Here is a 23,583-nt window from a genome sequence, read left to right as displayed (position 1 = left end):
ACCAAGCTCCACCCCATCCCCTGCTCTCAGAGAGTGCCTCGACCCCAAGCCTGGGCGCTCTGCTTCTAAGGCACCTCACTTGGCTATGGCATAGCTGAGTGTCTCTATGCGTCCAACTCTCAGCATGCATTATCCTGCAGAGCTGCACACCCAAGTCACCCTCTGGCAGGCATTTTTTTTTCCTTCTTAGAGCACTTACCACCTTCTGATATCCTTACGAGATCAGGGCTTGGCAAACTGACCCACGGGCTAACTCTGGCCCACTGCCTGCTTTTGTAAATAAAGTTTTATTGAAACATAGCCAAGCCCATTCATTCTGTCTTCAAAGACAGAGTTGAGTAAATGTGGCAGGAACTGTATGGAACACAAAGCCTAAAATATTTACTATATAGCCCTTTACAGAAAATATGTCAATCCCTTCTCTAGAGTGTTTGTTTATGTATTTATTAAAATGTTTATTGTTAGCTGCCTACCCCTCTATAATGTTAACTCCACAAGGCCAGGCCACTGTTTTGTTCACAAACATATTTCAAGCTCTTAGAACGGTGCCTGGAAGGTACTAGGCACTCAGTAAATATTTACTGAATGGTTGAATGAATGACCATCCATGTTTCCACCGCCCAATAGGGCAGCTGCTGTCATCCCACTTTCCACGTGAGGAAGTGAGGCTCCGTGGGGCCCTCCGGTATTGAGCAGAGTTCCACGGCTGGCTTGTGATGGCATCAGGATCTGAATCCAGGTATTAACATTGAAGAGAGTGGACTCCCATTTAAACCAGCTGTGTGGCCTTTGGATCGACACTGAATCTCTTCTGCTCGTCTGTCTATCCTTTCGCATCTTATCTTCCTCGTAGGGCTGCTAAGAGAACTGAAGGAGATAATGCTGTGGCTTTATTTTAAAATATGCATGTGTTATATGCTTTTATGTCTCAATACTTAGTCAATTGTCACTATAACCTTCTGGAGAAGGGACTGCTGCCATCCCCATCTTACAGAAGGAATACTGAGGCAGAGGTAACATGACTGGTCCAAGCTCAAACACACAGTGCGGAGTGGATCTAGGGTTCGAGCCTAGGCCCTGGGTTCCTAATGACTAGGCAATGCTGCCTCTTCTAGAAATGAAGGGGGCTAAACAACCCCTTCATGTTGTCATGTTCAGACAACACAGTGCTCCTCCCAATGTCGGGGGTCAGGTCCACTTTCATAAACATCCATCTGCTCTCAGTTTTGTGGCTGGTCAGGCAAGAGGAAGGTGGGGAAGGGCCCCTATAACCGTATTCCAAGGAAACCCTTCTAAAGGCTCCCTTTAGGTAGTTGCTGTGAATTTGAGACAACGTGGGAACCACGTTCAGAAGGGAGGCTCGACCAACCTCCAGCGGGAAACTCCAACCCAACCAGGGCCGAGGCCACCCCTCCGCCTGGCCCACCCCACAGCTGGCCCTTCCACAGGGCTCGGGGCAGCCAGCACTACCCCAAGTTCAGAGGCTATGGCCAAGTTCGCTGGGCAGGTAAGATGGAGCCTCAGAATGTCTCCTGGGCTCGAGGGAGAAGGGAGCCGTTCCCCTCTACTCCCTCCCTTGGCGAGCCTGCAGATTGGAATCTCCGAAAATGGTTTTCACAAGTCAGTTAGCTGCAATCAATTATTCACGACCTCGCTTCCCACAAACTCATAGACTGTCACTGTTAGCAAGATAATTTCTGGACTCTGCCCAACAGCCCTGCTCTAAGCTGCCAAGCGACCCACTGTTTACTTCCTCCCTTCCCTAAAGACCCCCGAAGCCTGCCAACCGCTACCCACCTCAACTCTGGGCAGAAAGATGTGAGGGGAAGGCCCCTCAGTGCCCACAGCCCTGGAGGGGCTGCTCCCAGCCTGTGTGACTCACTTTAGGCTTTGGGGCAGAACGTCTGACCTCAGTTTAATCCAACTGGAAAATAGGGCTCAAGAATTCCAGACGCTCTGCCAGGATCTGGGATAAATCCCACGTTATTTTATAAAATGCTTTGGGCTCTGAAAACATTGTGTTCTGCAAACAGCATGACTTGTGAGGGTCTCCCAGACATGCTGTCACCCTGCCAAGTTGATGGTCGAGAATGTTTGCTACTTGGCAGGAGCTTATGAGACACTGAGACCACCATGAGCAGTTTTCCCCCCAAAATTTTGAGGCTGTCTTCAGGTACACATTCCCACATCCTGGAAAGAAGGAGAGGGATGTTACCTGGCACCCTTGAAAAAGACCTTTGGGGTCTGGCATCAGGAACATCAGTGGCTGAGCACTAGCTCTGCTGCTTAAACAAGCATCACCTTCTGTGCAAGCCACTTTTTCTCTCTCCAAACCTCAGTTTTCACATCTGTAAAATGGGAAAGTAATTGTACCTACCCCCTAGGGCTATGGTAAGGATTAAATAAAATGGTGTATTGTAAAAACACTCAGCATCATGCTCTGGCCGGTGTGGTTCAGTGGTCAGTGTTGGCCCATGCACAGAAGGCTCTCAGGTTTGATGCCCGGTCAAGGGCACATACCTGTTTTGCAAGTTTGATCCCCAGCCTTGGTTGGGGTTCATGCAGGAGGCAACCAGTCAACGTGTCTCTCTCACCTTGATGTTTCTCTCTTTCTCTCCCCCACTCCCTTCCTCCCTTCCACTCTCTCTATAAAGCAATGGAAAAATATCCTTGAGTGAGGATTGAAAAACAAAACGAAACACGCAGCACTTTGCCTGGCATATCAGATACTGTGGCCCCTTTACTTAAATCTAAGACACTGTCACTATTGAGGTGCAACAATGATTAGCAGTTTTAGGGCAATAGTGTATGTTAGGAAACTTTAAAGAAACGTGCACATCAATTATAAAATTCATCCCAGATATGAAAAATACTATTTACTAAAGATTAAAAATATGCATATTAAGGTGAAGTCCATTATTGTCATTATTACAATCAGGATATTAATCTCAGGTGAGAGAGCAGGCACAGAGAGGTTATGTGACTAATTCAAGGCCACAGAGCCACTTGTAGTTGGGCTGGGGTAGGATCCAGTGCCCACACCACTCCAGTGGGGGGAAGGAGAGAAAGAGGTAGAGTCAGCCAGGCAACTCTCCCTCCTCCAATTCCTCCCTCACCTCTTCCTCCTTAAATTTAAAGTAATAATACTAATAAGTACTTAATGATGATTAATATGTGCCCAAGCACTGTTCTAAATGAACTACACAGATCAACTCATTCCTCCCAACAACCCTCTGAAGTAGATACCATTATCCTCCCTGTTTTATAGATGAAGAAACTGAGGCTCAGAAAGTCTGCCCAAGTTGCCAAACTCACACAGCTGGTGGCAGAGGCAGGATCTGAACTTAGGCAGCCCAGCCTTGGAGTCCACGTGCTAACCTATTCCACTGTACTGCGTCCTCAAACTGAGACAAACGGGGACATCTGGGAAGCGAGAGGGGAGTGGCATAAAAATGTCATCCATGTCCCTGCTCGCTCGCTCGCTCGTTCTCTCTCACTCACACACACACACACACACACACACACACACACACACACACACACGGAACAGTTCCACTAAACCTGGGGAGCACGTCATCTTCAGGTGAGGCCAAGTTCGTGCGTCCCCTCTGTGCTCTCCTCCTGCATCTGCGTCAGGCTGGCTGAGGGTGGCCATGAAGGGTGGGCCAAGTCTGCAGCCAGCCAGCCTCTCACTTACCTCTTCAGTGGGCATGGAGAGTGGGAGACCCCAAAGAGGCCAGAAGCCGACAAACACCTGCCGCAGAGGCCTCCCAGACAGGCAGCAGCTGGGACAGGGTCCCCTCCAATTCTCAATCACATCAAGAGGACTCAGCATGAGGTAACATGTTGGTTAAGAGTGTGGGCTCCACGCCAGCCAGACTGGGTTAGAATGCCCCTTACCAGCTGTGCAACTTTGGAAGAATCACTTCCCCTCTCTGTGCCCCACTTCCTCTACCCACAAAATAGTGACTTTAACAATGCATCTATCACAGGGTTTGGAGGCATTAAACATAAAATGTTTGGCGCAGGCTAAGTGCTTAATAAATGGTAGCTGTTACTGTTCACTGTTATTTAATTATGATTATTATATGTCATCACCAAAGTCCTCATTCACAGGCCTCTGCATCAGGCAACGAGAACACAAAGTGAACCTGAAGGTGCTGTCAGTACGGCTGGAAGCTGACAAGAAACTACATAACAACACCTGATCCTAAGTTCTAGAAAAATCTTTGGCCTTTGGATCTTACAATGTCACTTTGAAGTGGGGGTCCACCGTCTTGCTCTTTGAGCATTTCTTCATCTGATCTTTCAGGCAATTCCTGAAGGAATCGAAAACATGTACTGAGCAACTCCTATGTGCCATTTACTCTTCCAGCACTGGGGGTCCCTAGACAAGGTAAGTGGGCCAGAGACCAGCCATGATGCCGATGGGGAATGCCCATTAGCTCTTAAGAAACTGGAGTTTATCATCAGATGAAAGGAAGGAGGGTTGGCAGGGGTGGTGATAAGGCCCTTTTCTGCACTTGGCCACACCAGATCAGCCGCCTGTACGCACGGAGGCGGTGGGTAAGGATCCTAGTTACTCCCTCTGCTGGGTGCAGGTCACAGCCGGAAGGAGGAAAGACATGTGCAACTAGGGCACAGGAAACCATAAAAGACCTACAATTGCAGAGCACACGGGACCTAGTAATCCCTTAGTCCATTTTAAAGATGGGGAGACAGAAGCCATGAGAGGCTGCCCAAAGCCACACCAAGTGACATGCTAAACAAGGACTGGTGTCCCAACTCCTGAAAATTCAGATCTCTTCCCCCTGCTTTGAAAGTATAAGCCATCCCATAGCACAGCCACCACCATAGACAGAGGTGGCCTCCAGGCCCAGGGCCAGCAGTCCCCTCTCTGCCATTTCTCTGGGGTGATGCTATCAGGCTGGGGTTGGTACAGGACGCCACCCACATCAAATGCAGGGCCTTTAGAACAGCACACATGACAGGTGGGTCTTGATACGGAGATGAAAGAAGAGAACAAAGCTCTGAGTTGGGGATATCATTCTGAGGGGGTTGGGATGTGAAAGGGCCCTGCCAAGACAGGAGTGTTTTCTGTTGGAGACAGGCTGGCAATAAAGGCAGAGCAGCTCTGAAAAGACTACTGGAGAGAGAACAACCAACAGTGAACTTCTCATTCGTTTGAGTCTCACCTCCAAATCATGTCATGTCTAAACCAGTCAATGAGTTTAGATTTTAGGAAAAGGGGATGAAGAATCCACTGACAGGGCTGCAGAAAACCTTACACAAGAGAATGCTTTTCAGTGGCGCAGAAGCCCCTGCGGGCCCTGCCTGCTCTCTCCCCAGCTGACATTTACGCCCTTGCTTAGGAACGTCACACTCTGTCCCCCCCTTCCTCCAATCCATGCCTGACCACCTTCTATTTATTTCATCTTAAACGTCACCTCCTTGGAAAAGCCTGCCTTGATGATGACCCCTCCCCCTCCATCACTCACTGTCCCCTCTACCAGAACAGGAGCTACAAGTGGGCAGGGAGGGACCCTGTTTGGTTCACTGTTCCTAGCACAGTGCCTGGCACACAGTAGCCCCTCGGTAATATTTGTTGAATGAATAAGTATTGTGAATGCCCTGGGTAAGTCTACACAGCCACATGCTCACGTAAAACTTTCAGCACAAGATACACGGAAGACTACCAATGAATGTCGCTGGGAGTACATCAAAGTTGATGCCCAAACAACAAGACTGGTTTCCTGTTTCTGTCACAGAGTAACCCGGTGCTTAGCAAGATAGAAGCCCTCTGCCCACAGTCCCGGGGTCCACGCTCCAGTCCCCTCCCAACCCCAACAGGTAACTCCAGGACAAGGAGAGCGCTGTCTTTACAAGACCTAGGAAGGCATGTCAAACCTGGACGTAAAGATCCCTGGGAATCTGAAGGAGAGTCAGTGTATTCTACAAAATAACAAAATGTCCTGCCAGCCTTATTATTCTTAAAGGAAAGAAGAGGAAGTTGGTCAGTAGAAAAAAAGTATATAAGGTTTGCTCTGCCTTGATGTGGGCAGGCTAAAAAATAACTTCTCCTAATGCACCCCACCAAATAACGTGAAACTGCAGGGACTCCTCCTGCTACCCACTGCTTCCTTTACTCAGTAGCGACAACAAGCACTAAGCAACCAACTGGAGTTAGGGCCGCCCAGCCTGTGCATAGACTCTAACCTAGGAGGAACTAGATTAACATTTTGTACGGTTGAGTCATTAGTGGATCTCACTGGGCAGTGATGCGGTATTTGTGAACTATTCCACGAATTTCTGCTTTTATTTTTATTTATGCCCTTTTCCTACTTTCTTGCAGTTTATTCTCAATATTAAAAAAATAAATAAAACTGACACTCTTATCTTAATCATTCTAATCTGTTGTGTTTCCTGTCAAAAGCTAAAGTGCTCTTATAATAGGCTATTAATTTTCCTTTGGGGCACAGTTTTGGCTTCATCCATGGGTTTTGATATGAGGTATTTCATTTTCATGAATCACCCTATAATCTGAAATTCCAAGTTTGGTTCCTTCTGTAAGTTTTAGATAAGTTTTTTTTGTTGTTTAAATTTTCAAAGTGATTGCCTTTTAGAGACTGATTTTTTAATATATCTTATTGTTTTATGAATGAGGCCTGGAAGATTTCTACTTTTGAAATCTATTAGGTTTCTTTTGAGACTAATCATCAATTTTAATTAGGGCATCTCAGGACATCTACATCTTTAAAAAGAAAAGGCCATCTTCTAAAATAAACACACACACACACTTTTGTAAAGAATTTCAGAATGCTTACCAAAAAAAAAAAAATTATCTTTTCAGAAGTAAATATCCAAAGAAAGTACACAAACTATTAAGCCTGGGGTGGGATGGGGAGGTGGGGAAGAGGGGCAAAACTACCAGAATTTAAAGATTAAGTTTCTCTGATCAGAATTCGTCACCCAAGAATCATACCCATAATGGCACTGCAGCTCTGCACCCGTTTTAAAGACTAAAACAGAGGCTGCCAGAGATTGAGTCTGATAGAACATTAATTTTAGCTGAGACTGGGGCTTCACTTCCACTAACCCCTTCACCACTGAATCCAATTGTCTTTCAAAAAAAATACTAAAACAGCAGCTGAAAGTCTTCCCTTGTGACATTCCTTACATTTATAAATTGCACAAGGCACACGCAGAAGGCTAGATGAAAACAAGCAGGACTTTACCCCTGCTGAAGTGGGCTGGCTAGAAGAAGGAAGCTGACAGGACTCTGACAAGCCCCAGAAAAAATATTAAGTCATTTTCCAGCCAGTGCACCAAGCAAACCTGAAAGATGGGTGGATCCTGGGGAATCCTGACGTTCTCCCCAAAACCCTGTCGGTGCCTGAGCCTGCAAAAGTGGGACAGCAAGTGGGAAAGGACCAGGCGCAGGCACGGATGCAGGGCGGGTGCTATTAGACAATACTGACAACGCCCACGCAGGCAACTCCTCCGGGGAATCTCTGAGCCCCAAGGCTGTGGCACGAACAACGTATGCAGTCCCTGAAGGGATATTTCAGCACAGTGTTTCAATGTTAAATGACACATGCTACTGTGGGCTACAGATCTTATTGGGACGGAGAGCTGAATTCATCTGCTTCCCAGCAAGAAAACCGGAGCAGCTAGAGATAAACAGAAGTCAGTCAAAGCAGAAAGTGACATCGAAAAAACTCTCCTAATTCCGCCAGACCCGTTTTGCCGCATAAAGATCAAGAGTCCTTTGGACGATATGGCTTCAGTAGGAGGAATTAAATGATGGCGCCATCTCCAAAAGCACTTAACATCAGGCATGTTCCCAATATCCCTGAAGGCACTGAGATGGGTGAGCAGCAATCCGTTAATGAACTGTGGTTCTACTGACCCTCTATTTTGCAGGATGAATTACTTTTTTTGAAAGTAAGCCTTGGTCCAGAGTTTCAACACATGAAAAGTATCCCTAAGCTTTACTCTCTAGTAGGAAAAGTAAAACGTCCCAATTAAATACACTTGTCAAAGCAATCCATTAAAGAACAATAGTGGTGCCCAGCTGGTGTGGCTTAGTGGTTGAGCGTCAACCCAGAAACCAAGAGGTTACGGGTTAGATTCTCAGTCAGTGCACATGCAGGGGTTGTGGGCTTGGTCGCCAGTAGGGGATGCAGGAGGCAGCAGATCGATGATGTTGCTCTCTCAATGATCTTTCTTTCTATCCCTCTCCCTTCCTCTCTCTCTAAAAATCAATAGAAACATATTAAAAACAAACAGTGGTTAAAACAATTCCTCTCCTAGGTATATACCCAGCAGTAATATTTCCCAAATATTTGTTTACCAAAAGACATGAACGAGAACGGTCATGGCAGTGACCTTTGTAAAGGTGCCAAAGTGAAAACCTTCCAAATTCCTATAAGCGGAATGAATATGTAAATTGTGGTATATTCCACAATGAAATATTATATAGCAATGTAAATAAACAATTACAAGGACATGAAACAATACAGATACAGGGTCAGCAAACTTTTTTTGAAAAGGCTCGGATAGTAAACGTCATGGTCTTTGTTGAGAGTACTCAACTCTGCAACCATGCGGTAAAAGCAGCCACGGCCCCAATGTTAACAAATGGACATGGCCAAGTTCCAATAAAGCTTTATTTATGCACACTGAAATGTAAATTTCATATACTTTTCACATCAGGAAATATAATTATTTTTATTTATTTCCCAACAATTTACTGAAAAATGTAAACTCCATTCTTAGCTCATAAGCCACAAGAAAACAGATAGGGGGCCAAATTTGGCAGGAGGGCTCTAGTTTGCCAAAGCATGATATAATCTCCATAATTTAATCTCCAATAATGCTAGGCAAAACAAGCCAGGCACAAAGGAGTACCTACTGCAGGATTCCATTTCTAAATAGAGACAAAAAGTAACTTCTGGGTCAGAAGTCTTGATAGGGGTTACCTACCCTTGGAGAGGTGGCAACAGGAAGCGGGAATGAGAAGGAACCTGAGTGGGGAGCAAGGAGCTGCAATGCTCTGTGCTCTGGATTTGGGTCCTGGTTCCTCGAGCGCAGGGCAAAGGCCACTCGAGTAACCAGCTGTACATTAATGATTGATTGGCTGTACGTTAATGATTTGTTCAAGCCTGTTCTACATCGAGTGAAATTTAGCATGTTGTTAAAATCAAGGTGGGACCATTCAATCGGCTTCAAAAACAGCAGTGTAAAGAGAACCACAGCCATCAAATTAAATGAATCCTTCCCTGTGGCCAGGTATCAGCCAACACTAGAGTATTTAAGAATATTTACTAATTAAGGGCAGATTTAAATCACATTTCCTCTAGTTGTTACTGCATTTGCTTCTAGGGTGAGGTGCACTTCATGGTTTAGGGGGTGATGCTACCAACAGATTGTGGTCAGGCTGTTTTCCTCGGCGTGTGTGGGAAAGGATGGTGTTTGCCCACTGCCAGCTCCTCCCCGCATGGAAATCTGCCATCAGTACTGTTAACATAAACAGCATCTGGCAACACACGTGACCTTCAACCTGCAGCAAAACCTGTGCTGGACCCACAGACAGGAGAAGAGCCAAGCCCGGCTTCCAATTCCATTCCGAGAGAATATGCATTTAATTATTTTCTCTCACAGTCAGCAGCTGAGTCTCAGTGAAACCCATGCTTGTAATTATCGCTGTAATTATTATTTTAATACAAATCAGCAACTTATCAAAATATTACCCCGTAGATGCTACCTCGCCGCTGCAAGGCTATAGATGGAGGGTAGACACTGCGGCCCTTGCCCCGCTTGGTGGGTAAGGATGGTGGGAGCCTCAGTGAGGGTCCTTCTACCACAGCCAGTCGGCCAGCTGCACCAGTGCCCAAGCCCACGGTCACTTCTATGCCTGTCCTCTCTTTAGAGGCAGTGAGTCATATTCTGCATTTTGCATCATAGTTTTACATCACTGCTGGGTCTCAGTGGTTGCATCCAGGCAACGGGCAAATAATGACAACCCTTTCACAGAGCCACTCTGAGAAGTCCTAAATGGATCACTTTGTTAAAACTTTCTGTGCAGCACACTCACGGTGTCTGACACACAGGCTCCCTGGCCACCTGACTGAGTTTCGATTCCAAGCCTAGGGCTCTGTGACTTGGGGCAAGCCCTTACTCTCTCTGTGCCGCTTTCCTCACCTGTGAATGGGAATAATATCAGAAGACTGTTGCTATGGTTAAGTGAGATAATCCACAGATGCTACTAAGCACAGTGCCTGGCACACGGTGAGCATTTAACAGGCAATAGCATTTACTGCTTGTTACTATTATCATTATTCGCAGTTGGAAACTCAAATCCTGGCATCGGTGATGCAGGTAACACAATAAGCGAAGTAACTGGCGGGCCCCGTGGCAAACGGGAACGCAGAGTCCCTTGCAGAGGAGTCTTCTCCCCTCCCTCAAATTATTACCTCTATGGCAATTAAGGCCAGAATTTCAAAATTTTTCACAGGAAATCCAAATCAGGTTTTTATTTGAAATCACTGATTTTAAAATGATGGCCACTAACTTAGATTTTTTTTTTTTTAATTAAAAAAGAAAAAGAAGAACAAGAACAACAAGGACAGTGACAATGAAGACAACCACGAGGGGGGAGGGAAAGGGGGAGGAGGGAGAAGGGAGAGGGGGAGGGGGACTCTATACTGCCAACATCCCATCTGTAGTCCACACCCGAACCATGCAACCCGGGTTCACTTGGTCAGAACCTTCTAGTTTCCACTTATGTTATGGGTTTATACCACGTGCTCACTCCAACAGTGTTCATTTGCTCCCCGTGACATTTTTTCCCCCTAAAAAAACACCGAAACAGTAGTCACCCTCTCACCTAAACAGAGTTAATAATCCACCTGAGCACCTCCCAGGTTTGCTCCTAACACCCTCCCTGATGTCATCCCGCCCTGTCCTCTGTCATCACCGCATCTTCTAAACAAGGAGAATCAGAGGTAACAACTGGACAACTATTATCCAACAGGACTGGGAGAAAAAGCAGGCCACAAGGGCATTTCCCATCAGGACTGATCTCCTGTGATGCCTGATGACAAGCGAATGGGGTTCCCTGTTAGTGTCTTTTATAACAGCCGCCCCATCTGAGATGGGGAGAAAGGAGAGGAAGAGAGACCATGAATAGGCTTGTATTTCAAAGAGGACACCTGCAAAGCATGGTCCTGCATTAAAAAGTAAACAGAAAACAGCCACTCGTCAGGAAAAGAAAAGAAGGTTTACCCAGCACATTTCTACCTAATGACGCCCCGTTTCACAAGGAAAGCAAAGAATGAGTAACTCCTCCACGCCCCCGAAGAAAGGCGGCTTAATGGGGTAGCCACTGTATTACTTGATCCATCCAATCTGGTTTTAATACTACCCTTAAATAATGGATACATCAGCTCCCCATCATCAAGTACATTTGTTTATTTTGTTAATGTGAGTCTGGTTGAGCACTGAGACTTGGTGGAATTATCACTTCGTCCTTGGGCTCTGTATTGCCTCTCCCCTTGCTCGTTATAAAATGATTAGTTGTCTCCGCCGCCCTTTCAAATTGCTGTTCGAGTTGTGCTGCAGTTCTGTTATCCTGGTTCTGAAAAGGGGAGAGTCTTGGCTCAGGGTTAAGTTAACGTAGTAACTTCGGGCCCATTTGGGGACCTATTCATCACAGATAATTCCATGTTCGACACATGGGCGACCCCAGTACAAAGAGTCAACATGAAACGAATGAAGAGATGCACATGAAGGGTCCAAACCTAAGTCCAGAAGACGGGCCTGGGGAGCCCCATCACTGTGGGAGCAGCACCGACAGCAACCAAGGGCATCAGAGAGGGCCCCCGACTGCAAGTGCCCCTCAAACAGACCCAGAGCACAGTTCCTCCCAATGTCTACCTTAAAACCTTTCCAGTTATACTTCAGAATAAAACAGCATGGCTGTTTCCCAGAGGAGCGCGGTGTCTCATTTTTTCTACTGTTTTTATTTTAAAATTTTTTCTCCATTACAGTTCACAACTAATATTACTTTGTATTAGTTTCAGATGCACAGCATAGTGGTTAGACAATCATATTTTACAGTGTTTCCCAGGAGCAGGGTGTCTTTAAAATGTTTAAGCCATGCCCTGGCCCCACGGTTCAGCTGGTTGGAGCATCATCTGGCGCACCAAAAAGTTCCCGGTTCAATTCCCGGTCAAGGCACAAACCTAGGTTGCAGGTTCAATCCCTGATCAGGGCACATACAGGAGGCAACCAATCAAAGTTTCACTCTCACACTGATGTTTCTCTCTCTCTCTCTCCCCCTTCCTCTCTCTCTCCCTTCCTCTCTCTCTAAAAGTCAATAAAGAAAATAAATAAAAATAAAATAAATAAAATGGTTAAGCCACCATTGACCAAATCTTAGTCATTCTATGACCTCCTTGACAGTCATTCACCATCCAGGTTGAGTCACGAGTAAGATTAGAATCAGGCTTTGGGACTATAATTTATGTCTTCATTACATTAACTGACTTCTTTTACTTAAATGCCAATTTACTCGCATGGTAGGCAGCAGGAGACCTAATGTTGTCATTTGACTGTCTGGTTATATTTGTGTATTTTCCCTCACACACATTCAAAGAAATATATGGCCATTACAAGTCTTAAAGAAACGATCACCCAAGAAGCAGGGGATGGGTGCGGCTGGGACGCTGTAGGTGCCCTGTGTCTCGGTCTGGGTGTGGGTTACTTGGGCAGGTTTCGTTCCCAAAAACTCATTGAGCTGTACAGTCAGAATAATGGGCACTTTTGTATGTACAGTCTATTTCGGTTTTAGAAGTCATTAAAAATATGCAAACTTTAAGAAATGAATAAATTTCATGCAGATAGGAATAGAAACTCTTTATTAAAAGCTGCTCTAATAATGACAGTTTGCCCACGCAGCGCCTTCAATCATGGCTATGTCAGAACTGGTGCAAGCGCCACACTTAGGACTCCTGGGGTCAGTGTGGGGCGCCTCTGGCAAAAGATATTCATCCAAAATAAGTCCTCACCAAAAATAAATAAAGTTAATCCACCCGATTCACAATAAATCCTCACATGTGGCCTCTTACTTTCAGTACCCCAACTGTTTCTGTTACTATGCTTGTGACAATCTAACTTTTTAAAATGTTCGTTTGTTTTTGTTTGGGGGTCATCCTACTCCCTGACCATCACTGCAGGAGGGCATGGGCACAGCTGTCTTGCTAGTCTCAGTCCCCACAGGGTCCGGCCCACAGGAGGCCCTCATCCACTCTCTGGTGAATGAATGGATGAGTGGGTGGGAAGCCTCAGGTGGACTTTCCTCATTCACTTGCTCTTTGTCGCCCGGGATCACAAGGCAATGTGAGGGGGGCCCTGCCAACTGGTACGAACCTCTCACTTGCTTCTACTCTGAGACAGACCCTGTCTGGCATCCACACGGGTTTCTGAGCCTCAAAGTGCTTTCTCATCTGTTTACTGAATGCCATCCTCACAAGCCTGTGAGGTCAGTGAGCCTATTCACTCATCTGATGGGCATGCCAGTTGCACCCTGACAGAGTCAGCGTCCGCCCAAGGTGTTCCAGAATGTTCCATCTTTCCACCGGCCCTGCCATCTCTGTGACCACTCTCAATGTCCCAACCGCTGTTACTGGGGGGAAAGGTTGTGGGGTGCACAGAAAGGGGAAGGTGGATGATTTGCAATAGCATCTTACACTCACCCCAAAAAAGGAGAAACCAGTTTACCAAATTGTAGAATTTGATTGCAGAATTGATTTCATTTTTGTTGCGGACGTTGCCTCCACAGTGGCCTATATGAATTTGCATATTCTGTGTATAAGCCAACAGCAAAGGATGCCCTTGGGAAGGCAAAGGCAGGCCAGGTAAGTAAGTGCTGTGACTAAACCACACAGGGTAACTGAAAGGTGACCACAGATACTTATTTTTAGCTTGACACAGTGAACACCAAGCTCTTCCAAACAGGTTACAAACTCAACAGCCTAGAGGGGCCAGTCAGGCATCACAGGTGAAAGAGGAGATCTTGTGGGGCTCTCGGAAACCTGAGGGGTCTCAGGAAAGCTCATCCTCAGCTTGCTCAGTGGAGAAGAAAAAAATGTAGGCCCAGTGCTGCCGGATTTTGTGACTTTTTAAAGGCATTTCAAAAATTCACATTGTCTTAATCCCTACATTTCGGCGCCTTTCTATTTTAGTAGACTATGCAGGCCAAACACAAGCTACCTGTGAGCCACGAATCTGAGTGCCCCTCTTGCAAACGTCTGTCATGGTGAGGCTGCACCAGGAAAGAAGACAGGATGCTGACCATGAACCCGGGCTGTGCCCCGTCACAGGCCCTTCCTGGTAAGTACCCTCATGGTCCTTGCATAGCAGATGAAGAAACTCAGCCCCCGAGAGGTGAGGTGATATGTCCAGGTCACGTGATATGAATGGTAAAGCCGGGCTGTGAAGCTCTGATGTCAGAGTTCTGTCCTCCAAACTAAACATCAGCATCTGACCACCTGTTCCCCTGAAGACCTTGGGCAGCCCACTGCTCCTCTCTGGGCTTCTTACTCTCCTAAAAGAAGAGGGTGAACTCCATGAGGGCAGCAGACAAGGCCTCATGTCCACCAGTTTTGGGGTGATGGGAGACTCAAGGGCTTCCAGGCCCTTGAATCACACTATTCCTGGCCCCCACCTGTCCAGAGGACACCTTCCTCTTGTGTCCACGAGGCCACCACAGGGAAAGAAGATCGGCAGTGAACTGGGGTAGGACTTGAGAGAAACCTCTCTGTTGATAGGCCATTTATTAGCAGTGGCCTTAGCTCTCCCCTGCTGGACTGGTCCTCCCGGAGAGCAGAGAGCACATCTCCCTGTACACAAAAGCAGTTCCAGTGCCTGGGCATGCTCTAACTGTTGGAGTGGAGGACGAGTGTATGCATGGACAGATGCATGAATGGATGGATGCATGCGTGGAGGCATGGACAGGTGGATGCATGTGTGGATGCATGAAAAGATATGGGGGAAGTGAAGGAGGGAAGTGCATGGGATAAAGGGCTTACTGATTCTAAATTGAGACTAAGAATGCAGGCTTTGGAGTCACCACCAACCTTGAATTCCTAGTCTTAACCTTCATCCAACTTATTGCCTTAATTTTTATTTATAATCAGTAAAACAGAGGTGAGACTAATAGCCCTTAATTAGCAGGATGTTGTAAGGATTCAATAAAATCATGTCTTTCCAGTACTTCCAGTGTCTAGTGCAAGGTAAACATTCAATAAAGAGAAATTCCCTTTTTTCTCCTCATCAGTATCACAGTTATAGTGGCTGTGCCCGGGTGGGGGACCTTTGCCTCAGTCTCTCCGCCCCATAAATTTGACTCCCTAGAGCTTAAAAAATGTGCCTGGAGGCCAAGGATTACAGCAAAGGATTTCCAGGGAGGAGACCATTAGCTTGGATTAGATGTCCAGATAAGCTAGCAGTCATCTCGCTGGGTCAAATCAGACCTGAGACAGAACAAACAAAGCCATTCTGTTGCCTTCAGAGGGTCCTAAAGTGGGGAGCTTCCCCAAAAACGACTCAAAAATGCCCTTAGGGGACATTCTTCCCCATTTGGCTGGGTGTTTGGGTGCTGGTCTCCCTGCCCACTACAGTGTTGAAGGGGTTAAGGTGGCACACACACCCTGCCCCTGTCCCTGACACCTTGGTAATGTCTCTGGCTTCCAATAGGGGAGGGGCAACTCTAACCACAGGGATCAGAGGGGCACAACCTGATGAGTATCTGCGGGCAAACGGGTAGTTTCTGTTGCAGGCGGAAGGAAGTGCCCACAAGACAACTGGACTGCGTGTTCTTGGAGATGCCTCCCTGCTGCACCCCGTCTCTTGGGGGCAAGTCCTGGGCTCTGCCTGAGAGAACCACAGAACCGTTTAACTAGGTGAGTGGAGCAGCAGGAAGCCTGTGGAGATGAATGAAAGGCTGTTTCCACCGGCCAAGGATCTCTGCACAGTACCCTCTTCCCCCTCCTCCCCTGGCAGGAGAGAGCTGAATTCAAAACACTTTCCACCAGCCAACTTGGCAGTTCAAGTTCAGTTACTCCCTAGGACGCGCTCTGTGTGTTTGACTATAGCAGGATATGCTCTTCTCCCAGGATCACTGGGGCTGACCTTGGTGCTGGGCATTGTGCCCAAATCAACTACTTACGTGCCTCCTTAAATCAGTTCTATGATTCCAAGGTTATGGACCTTTGCAAGATGCTTTTAAAAGGGAGGTTGTAGAGTGATTAAGAGCACAGATCGCCTAGGTTCAAATCCCAGCTCTGCCATTTATCATTGTGGACCTTGGGAAAGCTGCTTAAGTTCCCTATACCTCAGTTTCCTCACTGTAGCATGAAATTTAAATGAGTATTTTTCAGATACCAAGAACAGGGTCTGGTTGCATTAAGCACCATGACTGTTGGTTATTGAAACTACAATAGTATGTACATGCTTTACAAGAATAACTGAGTTCATACATACAAAGGGCTTAAAACAGTGGCTGGCACATTACAGCTGCTATATAGGCATACTATTGTTATTATTATTGTTATTATTACCCTTCTACTTGTCTCATTACTTAAGGGTCTGATTCAGTGAAAACTGCATTTCTGCCCTTTTTCTAGGGTTGGCACATTTTTAGGAACCTGCAATAAGAAGTGAGAAAAGTGATATGAAGATTTCAGGAATTAGTTGGCTGCATTTAGGATTTTTCAAAGAACTGCACAGAAAAGGAGCTCAGAAATCTGTCCATCAACTGGAATGGAGGCAAACTTGGGTTTGGAGCCCAGTCCTGTTCCTCCCCAGCACTGTACACTTAGTGAGCAAGTTGCTACCCCTTTCCGAGCCTCAGTTTCTTCATCTGTGAAATGGGAACAACAACAGCTATAACCCACAGACTTGGGAAGAGTCACTGAGTGAGATAATATCTGCAAAGCCTTCATTATTCCTGCCACACAACCGACATCATAAGACCAGCAATTTCTAGCCAAGTGCCCTTCGTTTCAATTTTGTATGAGTGGGTAACACTTTCTTCCATCTTGAATTTTTTTGGGGAGTGAGCACAATGTACGCAAAATACCTAAAGCATGCCTGGCATACAGCTGGCACTCAATAAGTGTTAGCAGTCCTCCCCCTACCACATTCCGTCCTGCTCCAAGGATGACACACACAGGAGACGGATGCTTTCTACTGCCTTGGATTTCTCTCAAACTCTACTTGGCATAGTAAAATGGATGCTTATTGCGAAAAAAAAAAAAACCTGCTTATTTTCAAACATACCAAGAGTTTCTTTTTCAAAGAAAACAACTCACATTTGAGCATTTATTATGTGCCAGGTGCAAATCAGTTCACAAGTTTTGTTACATTTCATCCTCACGAAACCCTATGAGATAACCCTGATTTCCAGAGGCACCAAGTTACAATGACTCACCCAACATCATGGAGATGGCAACCAGCCAGCGTGGCTCAGTGGCTGAGCACTGACCTATGAACCGGGAGGTCAAGGTTCGATTCTTGGTCAGAGCACATGCCCAGGTTGTAGCTGGATCCCCAGTAGGGGGGATGCAGGAGGCAACTGATCAATGACTCTCTCATCATTGATGTTTCTCTCTCTCTCTCCCTTCCTCTCTCTAATATCAATAAAAACATATTAAAAAAAAATCATGGAGATGGCAAAGAGCAGAGCTGGGACTTGCACCCCGGAATGTTAGACCCAACGATACTTAAAACGGAGATATCTTTCATTTGTGCTAAGGCTTGGAACACATTTCCTGCGACTTTCTCTCCTGTTCCCACACCACTTCCCTTTAAACTTGGGTTTTGCTGGGGTTGAGTTTGTAATTTATATCTTTTTTATTTTCCCCAAAGTATTTTCTCTTTGTTTCTGATAGATGGGGACCAGGGTTAATAAAAATGGGGATATACAAAGGAGAGCTATCATACGTGACAAGTCTTAGGGCAATATTAACCAAAAGACAGAGAGGGGGCAGTTCTCATGCCATGCAGTCAGCTATGAAGGCACTGTGCATGTTAGTCCTTCTGCACCTAGATTTATAACCCCACTGACCACACACAGCTCTGGGTGGGAGGGCAGACCCTTACTACGAGATTTTCTTAAGGATATTTTGTTTTCTGGAAACACACAGGTGCACGCGTGCGTGTGCACACACAACTGTGTTAGGTATCTGCTCTAGCTCAATACACCAAATTTCCTTTTCTATTAAGGCCATGTATCAAAGTTGGACAATCCCCAGCAAACAGAAACTTGTGCCTTGGCTTCCTATCTGCAAAATAGTAATAAACATTTTGTCATTCAACCTTCTGGAAGATTTTTTAAAAAAGAATTGTCAAACTAGAGAGAAAGTCTAAAGTGTAAAGAGACTGGAAGGAAAGTATATACAAGGTGAGGCAAAAGTAGATTTGCAGTTGTTTCCATGGAAAATAATAATTAAAAAATAATAATACAAGGATAGACTCTGTGTTTTGCAATCGCAAACCTACTTTTGCCCCACTATACATATATATGTATAATATATAAACACACACATACTGTATATCTATACAAAACATATATATACCTATGTGTATAATCATTTCTCCTTTTACTTATTTTATTTAACATTTTTCAGTATGTGATTAAGCAGATGGCAACATTTGCAGTAAGATAAATATTGTTTGATGATGCATATTTCTGTATACAAAGTGTAATGCATTGCTCAAGCAAAATAAAACTCCATTGAGAGTGTGAAAAAAACACCATCAATAAAATACCCTCTGTTTTCTGTGGTCTCAAAACATTTGGATAGAAAGGAAAGCTGTGCCTCTGAGGCTATTAGAACCAGAGGCGCTCTGCATACAGTGAACCAATTTTTCAAAGTCACTGCCAGTGTCTGAACACATCCTGAGTTATCTGAGTAATGTGAAGTATGAGGAATTTCTGCCGAAAAATCAACATTTCCAAGGGGTCAGACAATACAGAAACCATTTTACTTTAAGTGTGTGTGTGCGTGCACACCACACGCGCAAGGGTAATAAAAATTAGGTTTCTTAAATAAAACTAGTAACAGTTTATCTAAGGGCACAAGCAATAAAAGTGAAGACTTCAAGAGGTTCACTGGAGGCAAAGGGAAAAAAACCATTCCTTACATTAACACACGCAATTCTCCTTCATTTTCTCCAAATCTATTCAGAACCTGTAGTGATCTTTTTGACACTCTCCCCAGTGTCCCCTCCCTATATGAGTGAGCCCATCTGTTTCTTAAATTCTAAAATGACAGTAAAAGCCACAGCTTACCGGAGGCCCAATGAAAAAAATTCAGTGTCACAGCCACAAAACTCAGCTACAATCCAGCCAATAATTCTAATATTTAAGAGCTTTGAAAGAGGCTGAGAGGAAAAGGTAAGTTTGCAAGTCTTTTAGGGATATATCCATCTTTTTAAAAAAAATTTTTAAAATATGTTTCTTTTAACTAAGAGGGGAAGAGAGACAGAAACATTGATGAGAGAGAAACTTTGATCAGCTGCCTCCTGCACGCCCCCAACTGGGGGTCGAGCCTGCAACCTGGGCATGTGCCCTGACCGGGAATAGAACCAGTGACCTCTTGGTTCATGGTTCGACGCCCAACCACTGAGCCACTCCAGCCAGGCAGGGATATACCAATCTTGCCACCATTCTCTTGCTCTCTGACTCTGCTGGAGAAACTGGATGTTTCCTCTTGGCTTTTAAAAATGCACCAAAAATATAATCAGGTCCTTCGATGGGGGAGCAGCTACTCCAACATAAAAGGTACAAGTGCAGAAGCTCTGGCTGGTGGGCACAAGGAAGCAGCAACGTCTGGTTTAGAAAATGCTCCATGCTCAGTGCCTGCCTCACACTCTTTGGGACATACTGATCACCACCACCAGGGCCACAGACTCCGTGTGCACGTAAGAAGCACAAGTGCCCATCCCACCCCCAAGACCTCAACAGAGCAGAGATTAAGCACCATCTCCCAAGCGTGTGCCTCACCAGCTCTTTACAAGAGCCATCTGGAAAATCACAGGGAATTGTTTTTAAATGTCCCTCTCCTGATTTCAGCTCCAAAGCACCATGCCAGCAGCCCCAGCAGGGGCTGCAAACAAACAGCATGTTGCAAGGGCCTCAGTGGCTAGAGAAACAGTCTGGTCCTTTCCGAACCTGCAACTCAAGCTCAGGCGATACCAGACTTTGGGAACAGCCTGCCCCCTTCTGGTCTCCTTGAGCTTCATGGAAGGGCAGGGGCTGGGGGGGAGGGGGGGACGACAAACACAACGACACACAGCCAGAGGAGGACAGATCCCTGGCCCCACCTGGCAAGTCTGCACTGTGTCTTCAGGATCCAGCTGGGCATAAGGGTACATGGCAGGGGAGAGGGGAGGGAAAGGAAAGGAGACAGACGAGCAGATAAAATAAAATCCAGGAGACAAAACAGTGAACAACAGTATGGTAGACAACCATGAAGAAGGGAGAGGGCAGAAAAAAAGAAAAAAATACATATATGTCTGTATCGGAAGGTGAAGAAATTGAGAGGCTGGGAGATAGAGATGGGAGACAGCTGAACTTGCAGATAAAAGCAGAGTTTCAGAAAAGCAAAAGAACTCTGCTGCTGACACTGGCATTCCAAAAGGAATAAAAAAGAAAAAATGGCACGCTCCCACCTACCTTCCGTAATGCACACCTCTCTGTGACCGAGCTGAGAGGTGAGAGAACAGGACACTGAACTGAGCACACACAGGGATCCTGGAAGAAACTTGCCAGCGAGGCCTCTTTCCTCCCCTCTGCTAGTTTCAACAGGTGGTATTTGCACCAAAAGGCACCTCCGGAGGCCGGTCTGAACCCCAGATGCAAAGGACACAGTCAGCTCCATGCCCATGCTACGTGTTCCCACATGAGGCCAGCGGTGCATATCCTGAACCCCTCCCCCCCGCCTCCCAGCAGGGCTCTGAATCCAGAAAGAACTTCTAATTGCATTTCTGCCCAAACACATCACTATCCACTTCTTGAGTTCAAAGGCAGAGTGTGAGAGTACCCTTTGCTATAAATAAGAGGCTGCAGAGCATGGGGAATGTTCTGATCCTCCATCAGGAGTCTCAATCCACTCTCCTGTCCCCAAGATGAGGGAGACGGCTCCCTGCTACCCACACAAGCTAGTCACCATCAACGTGACATGCCATCGCATCATCAGCTCAGCAGCACAAAGAGCTGCACTCTGGCAAAGAGGGTCGCCTTGACTCAAAGTTTAGCAGATCAACAAGCATCATGCTGTGTCTGACGGCAGCCTTCAGTGAGGGCCACCGAAGTCACAAACGACAGAGACATGTGCTCAGTGCCTAGGGATCCTGACACTACCCCCTGTTGTCTAATGTCCCCCGAGAGCTAGGAGATTCCCCATAAGCAAGCAGCATGATGAAGATAAAAGACAGACACACAGCTCTCGTGATGCCTTAACACAGACACTCACACCCACTGGCACTAAAACCCTGGGCCAGAGTTGGGGACTCTAACCTCAGGTGCTGTGAGCTCCGAATTCAGTGGGCTTAGCAAGGCAGCCCAAAGAAGGTATGAAAGATACCCCTGGAGGAGTTGGGGACAGTAGGAAGACACCCAGGCGGCCCCTGAAGACTGAGGAAGGAACAGTTTCAGAGTCCAGACTGTTCACATCCAAAAGAGCACAGAAAACCCATAGCAGCCCGTCACGATGGCATGGTGGGACACAGCTAGATGGTAACTGGAATCAGCTACACACGCGATGGAGAGCCGGTGACACCATCTAGGAGAAGGGGCCATGCCCTGACACTGGAGAGCAGGGTGACGAAAGTCAGAGAGGGCACAAGGAGAGGGCAAGGTTAGAGACCGAGAAGGTAAAGACAGGACAGGAGTCAGACACCCAGAGATGGGAGTAAGACCCAAAGTAAGACCAGGCACCCAACACTGAGTCTTGATTCAGGGAAATGGCTGGGGGACTTGGGACACTGATCCCAGACCCCCTCTCAGGCCGGGGCAAGGAAACGAGGCAGCAAGCGGGCACCGACTCGTCCGCACCCAGCTCGGGTAAAACCCGGAGATGCTGCGAGAACCACCCGTGAGCAGCGGCTGAAGAGCCCGGGCACCATCCACTCACTCAGACAGGGTTGGAGGCACCAACACCCACATGCATAGAGCAAGTCGGAGCGTCCAGAAAGAGTGACGAGGAACCGGCACCCAGCCAGCTCCTGTAACCCCCAAAGCGCCTCCTCTGGAGATAACTTCCCCAGACCCCAAGGGGGCAGTCCTTAGACTCCGGATGGGGCAGCCCCCAGCCCCAAACCTTGTCAGGGACCCCACCCCTCCTTCCAGGGAACAGGGATGTGGAGCCAGCAGGCTTGGGGAGTCCCAGTCTGATGCCCAGGGCTCAAGGGCTGGGGGGCGTGGGGCCAGGGCTGCCTCCCTTCCTCCCGGACGCAAGGAGAAGGGGCATCTTACCAGCGCCCGCGGGGGCAGCGCCCCCCGACCGGCCAGCTGCTGCGCCCGGGGCTCTCCGGCGCCGCCTCCCCGTGCCCGCGCCGGGGGCCCCCGTCCTCCGCGGCCGCCGCCGCCTCCTCGGGCTGCTGCAGGCTCGGCGGGCAGGTCCCGGCGCTCGCGGCGCGGGGCCGGGGCCGGGGGCGGCTGCTCGGCGCCGCCGGCCGCTGCGCCCCCCAGACGCTCGCCGGCCCCCGAGTCGAGGCTGCTGAAATTCCACACGACCAGCGTCTGCAGCAGCAGCACGGTGAGCGCCGCGAGCAGCGCCGAGTGCGAGCGCCGGGCCAGCCTCCGGGCGCACGGCGCCGCCACCATCTTCGGAGCGCGGCGGGCGAGCGGGGCGCGGGGACCCCGGTGCTCCGGGCCGCCCCCGCGCTCCCCGTGGCTCTCGCGGCCGCCGGCCGCCGCTTGGGCTCGCGCTCGGGCCGCCGCCGCCGCCGCCTCGGCTCGCCGCTGCTCCCCAGCCGCCGCCGCCGCTGCTCCGCCGCCGCCGCCGCCTCCACCGCCGCGGCGCGAGTTTTCAGACGGGCAGGGACCCGGACGTCACCAGGAGGAGGGGAAGGCGGGGAGGCGGGGAGCGGGAGGCCGCGGAGCGGGGCGCCGGCGCGCGCGCTCGGGGGGCGGCGCGCAGGGACGGGGGCCGCGCCCGCGGGGCTTCCCCTCCCCACGCCCCTCGCCCGGAGGGGAGGGGGCGGGCGGGGAACGGGCTCGGGGGACGCGGGCCCCGGTGGGAGGGGCGGGGCCTGGGGCGGAGCGAGCGAGGAGAAAGGAGGAGGGAGAGGAAGGGGTGGGGGCAACGAGAGGGGACGGACCCCCGCTCCCGCCGGGAGTGAGCGCGGGGCAGGGGAAGGGGCGGGCGTGAACGGCAGTGGGAGCTCCGGGGCGGGGCGCGCCCGCTCAGAGCGGGGAGGGCGGGTGCGGAAGGTCTGGGGGTCCTGAGCTCCCGCTTTCCGCGCGGGAGGCGAGCCCGGGCGGCTGAGTGGGGCAGGCCCCCGCCCCGGAGT

The 23,583-nt window shown here is 48.2% G+C and overlaps 1 protein-coding gene across 1 annotated transcript in view; it reads right to left on the bottom strand.

The window, feature by feature from the left end:
• XYLT1 (xylosyltransferase 1) overlaps positions 1-22,938 on the bottom strand; it is a 296,727-nt gene extending 273,789 nt beyond the window's left edge. Inside the window, exon 1 of the mRNA XM_081132516.1 lies at positions 22,544-22,938. Coding sequence (XP_080988642.1) covers positions 22,544-22,894 — 351 coding nt within the window. The 5' untranslated portion in view covers positions 22,895-22,938. The remainder of the gene's footprint in view (positions 1-22,543) is intronic.
• Positions 22,939-23,583: the final 645 nt, after the last annotated feature.

This window comes from Miniopterus schreibersii (genome assembly GCF_964146895.1).
Source record: "Miniopterus schreibersii genome assembly, chromosome: 3".
In the NCBI taxonomy this organism is placed as follows: domain Eukaryota; kingdom Metazoa; phylum Chordata; class Mammalia; order Chiroptera; family Miniopteridae; genus Miniopterus; species Miniopterus schreibersii.
Note: the sequence above shows the minus strand (reverse complement) of the source record. Positions and strands in the feature narration are given on the sequence as shown.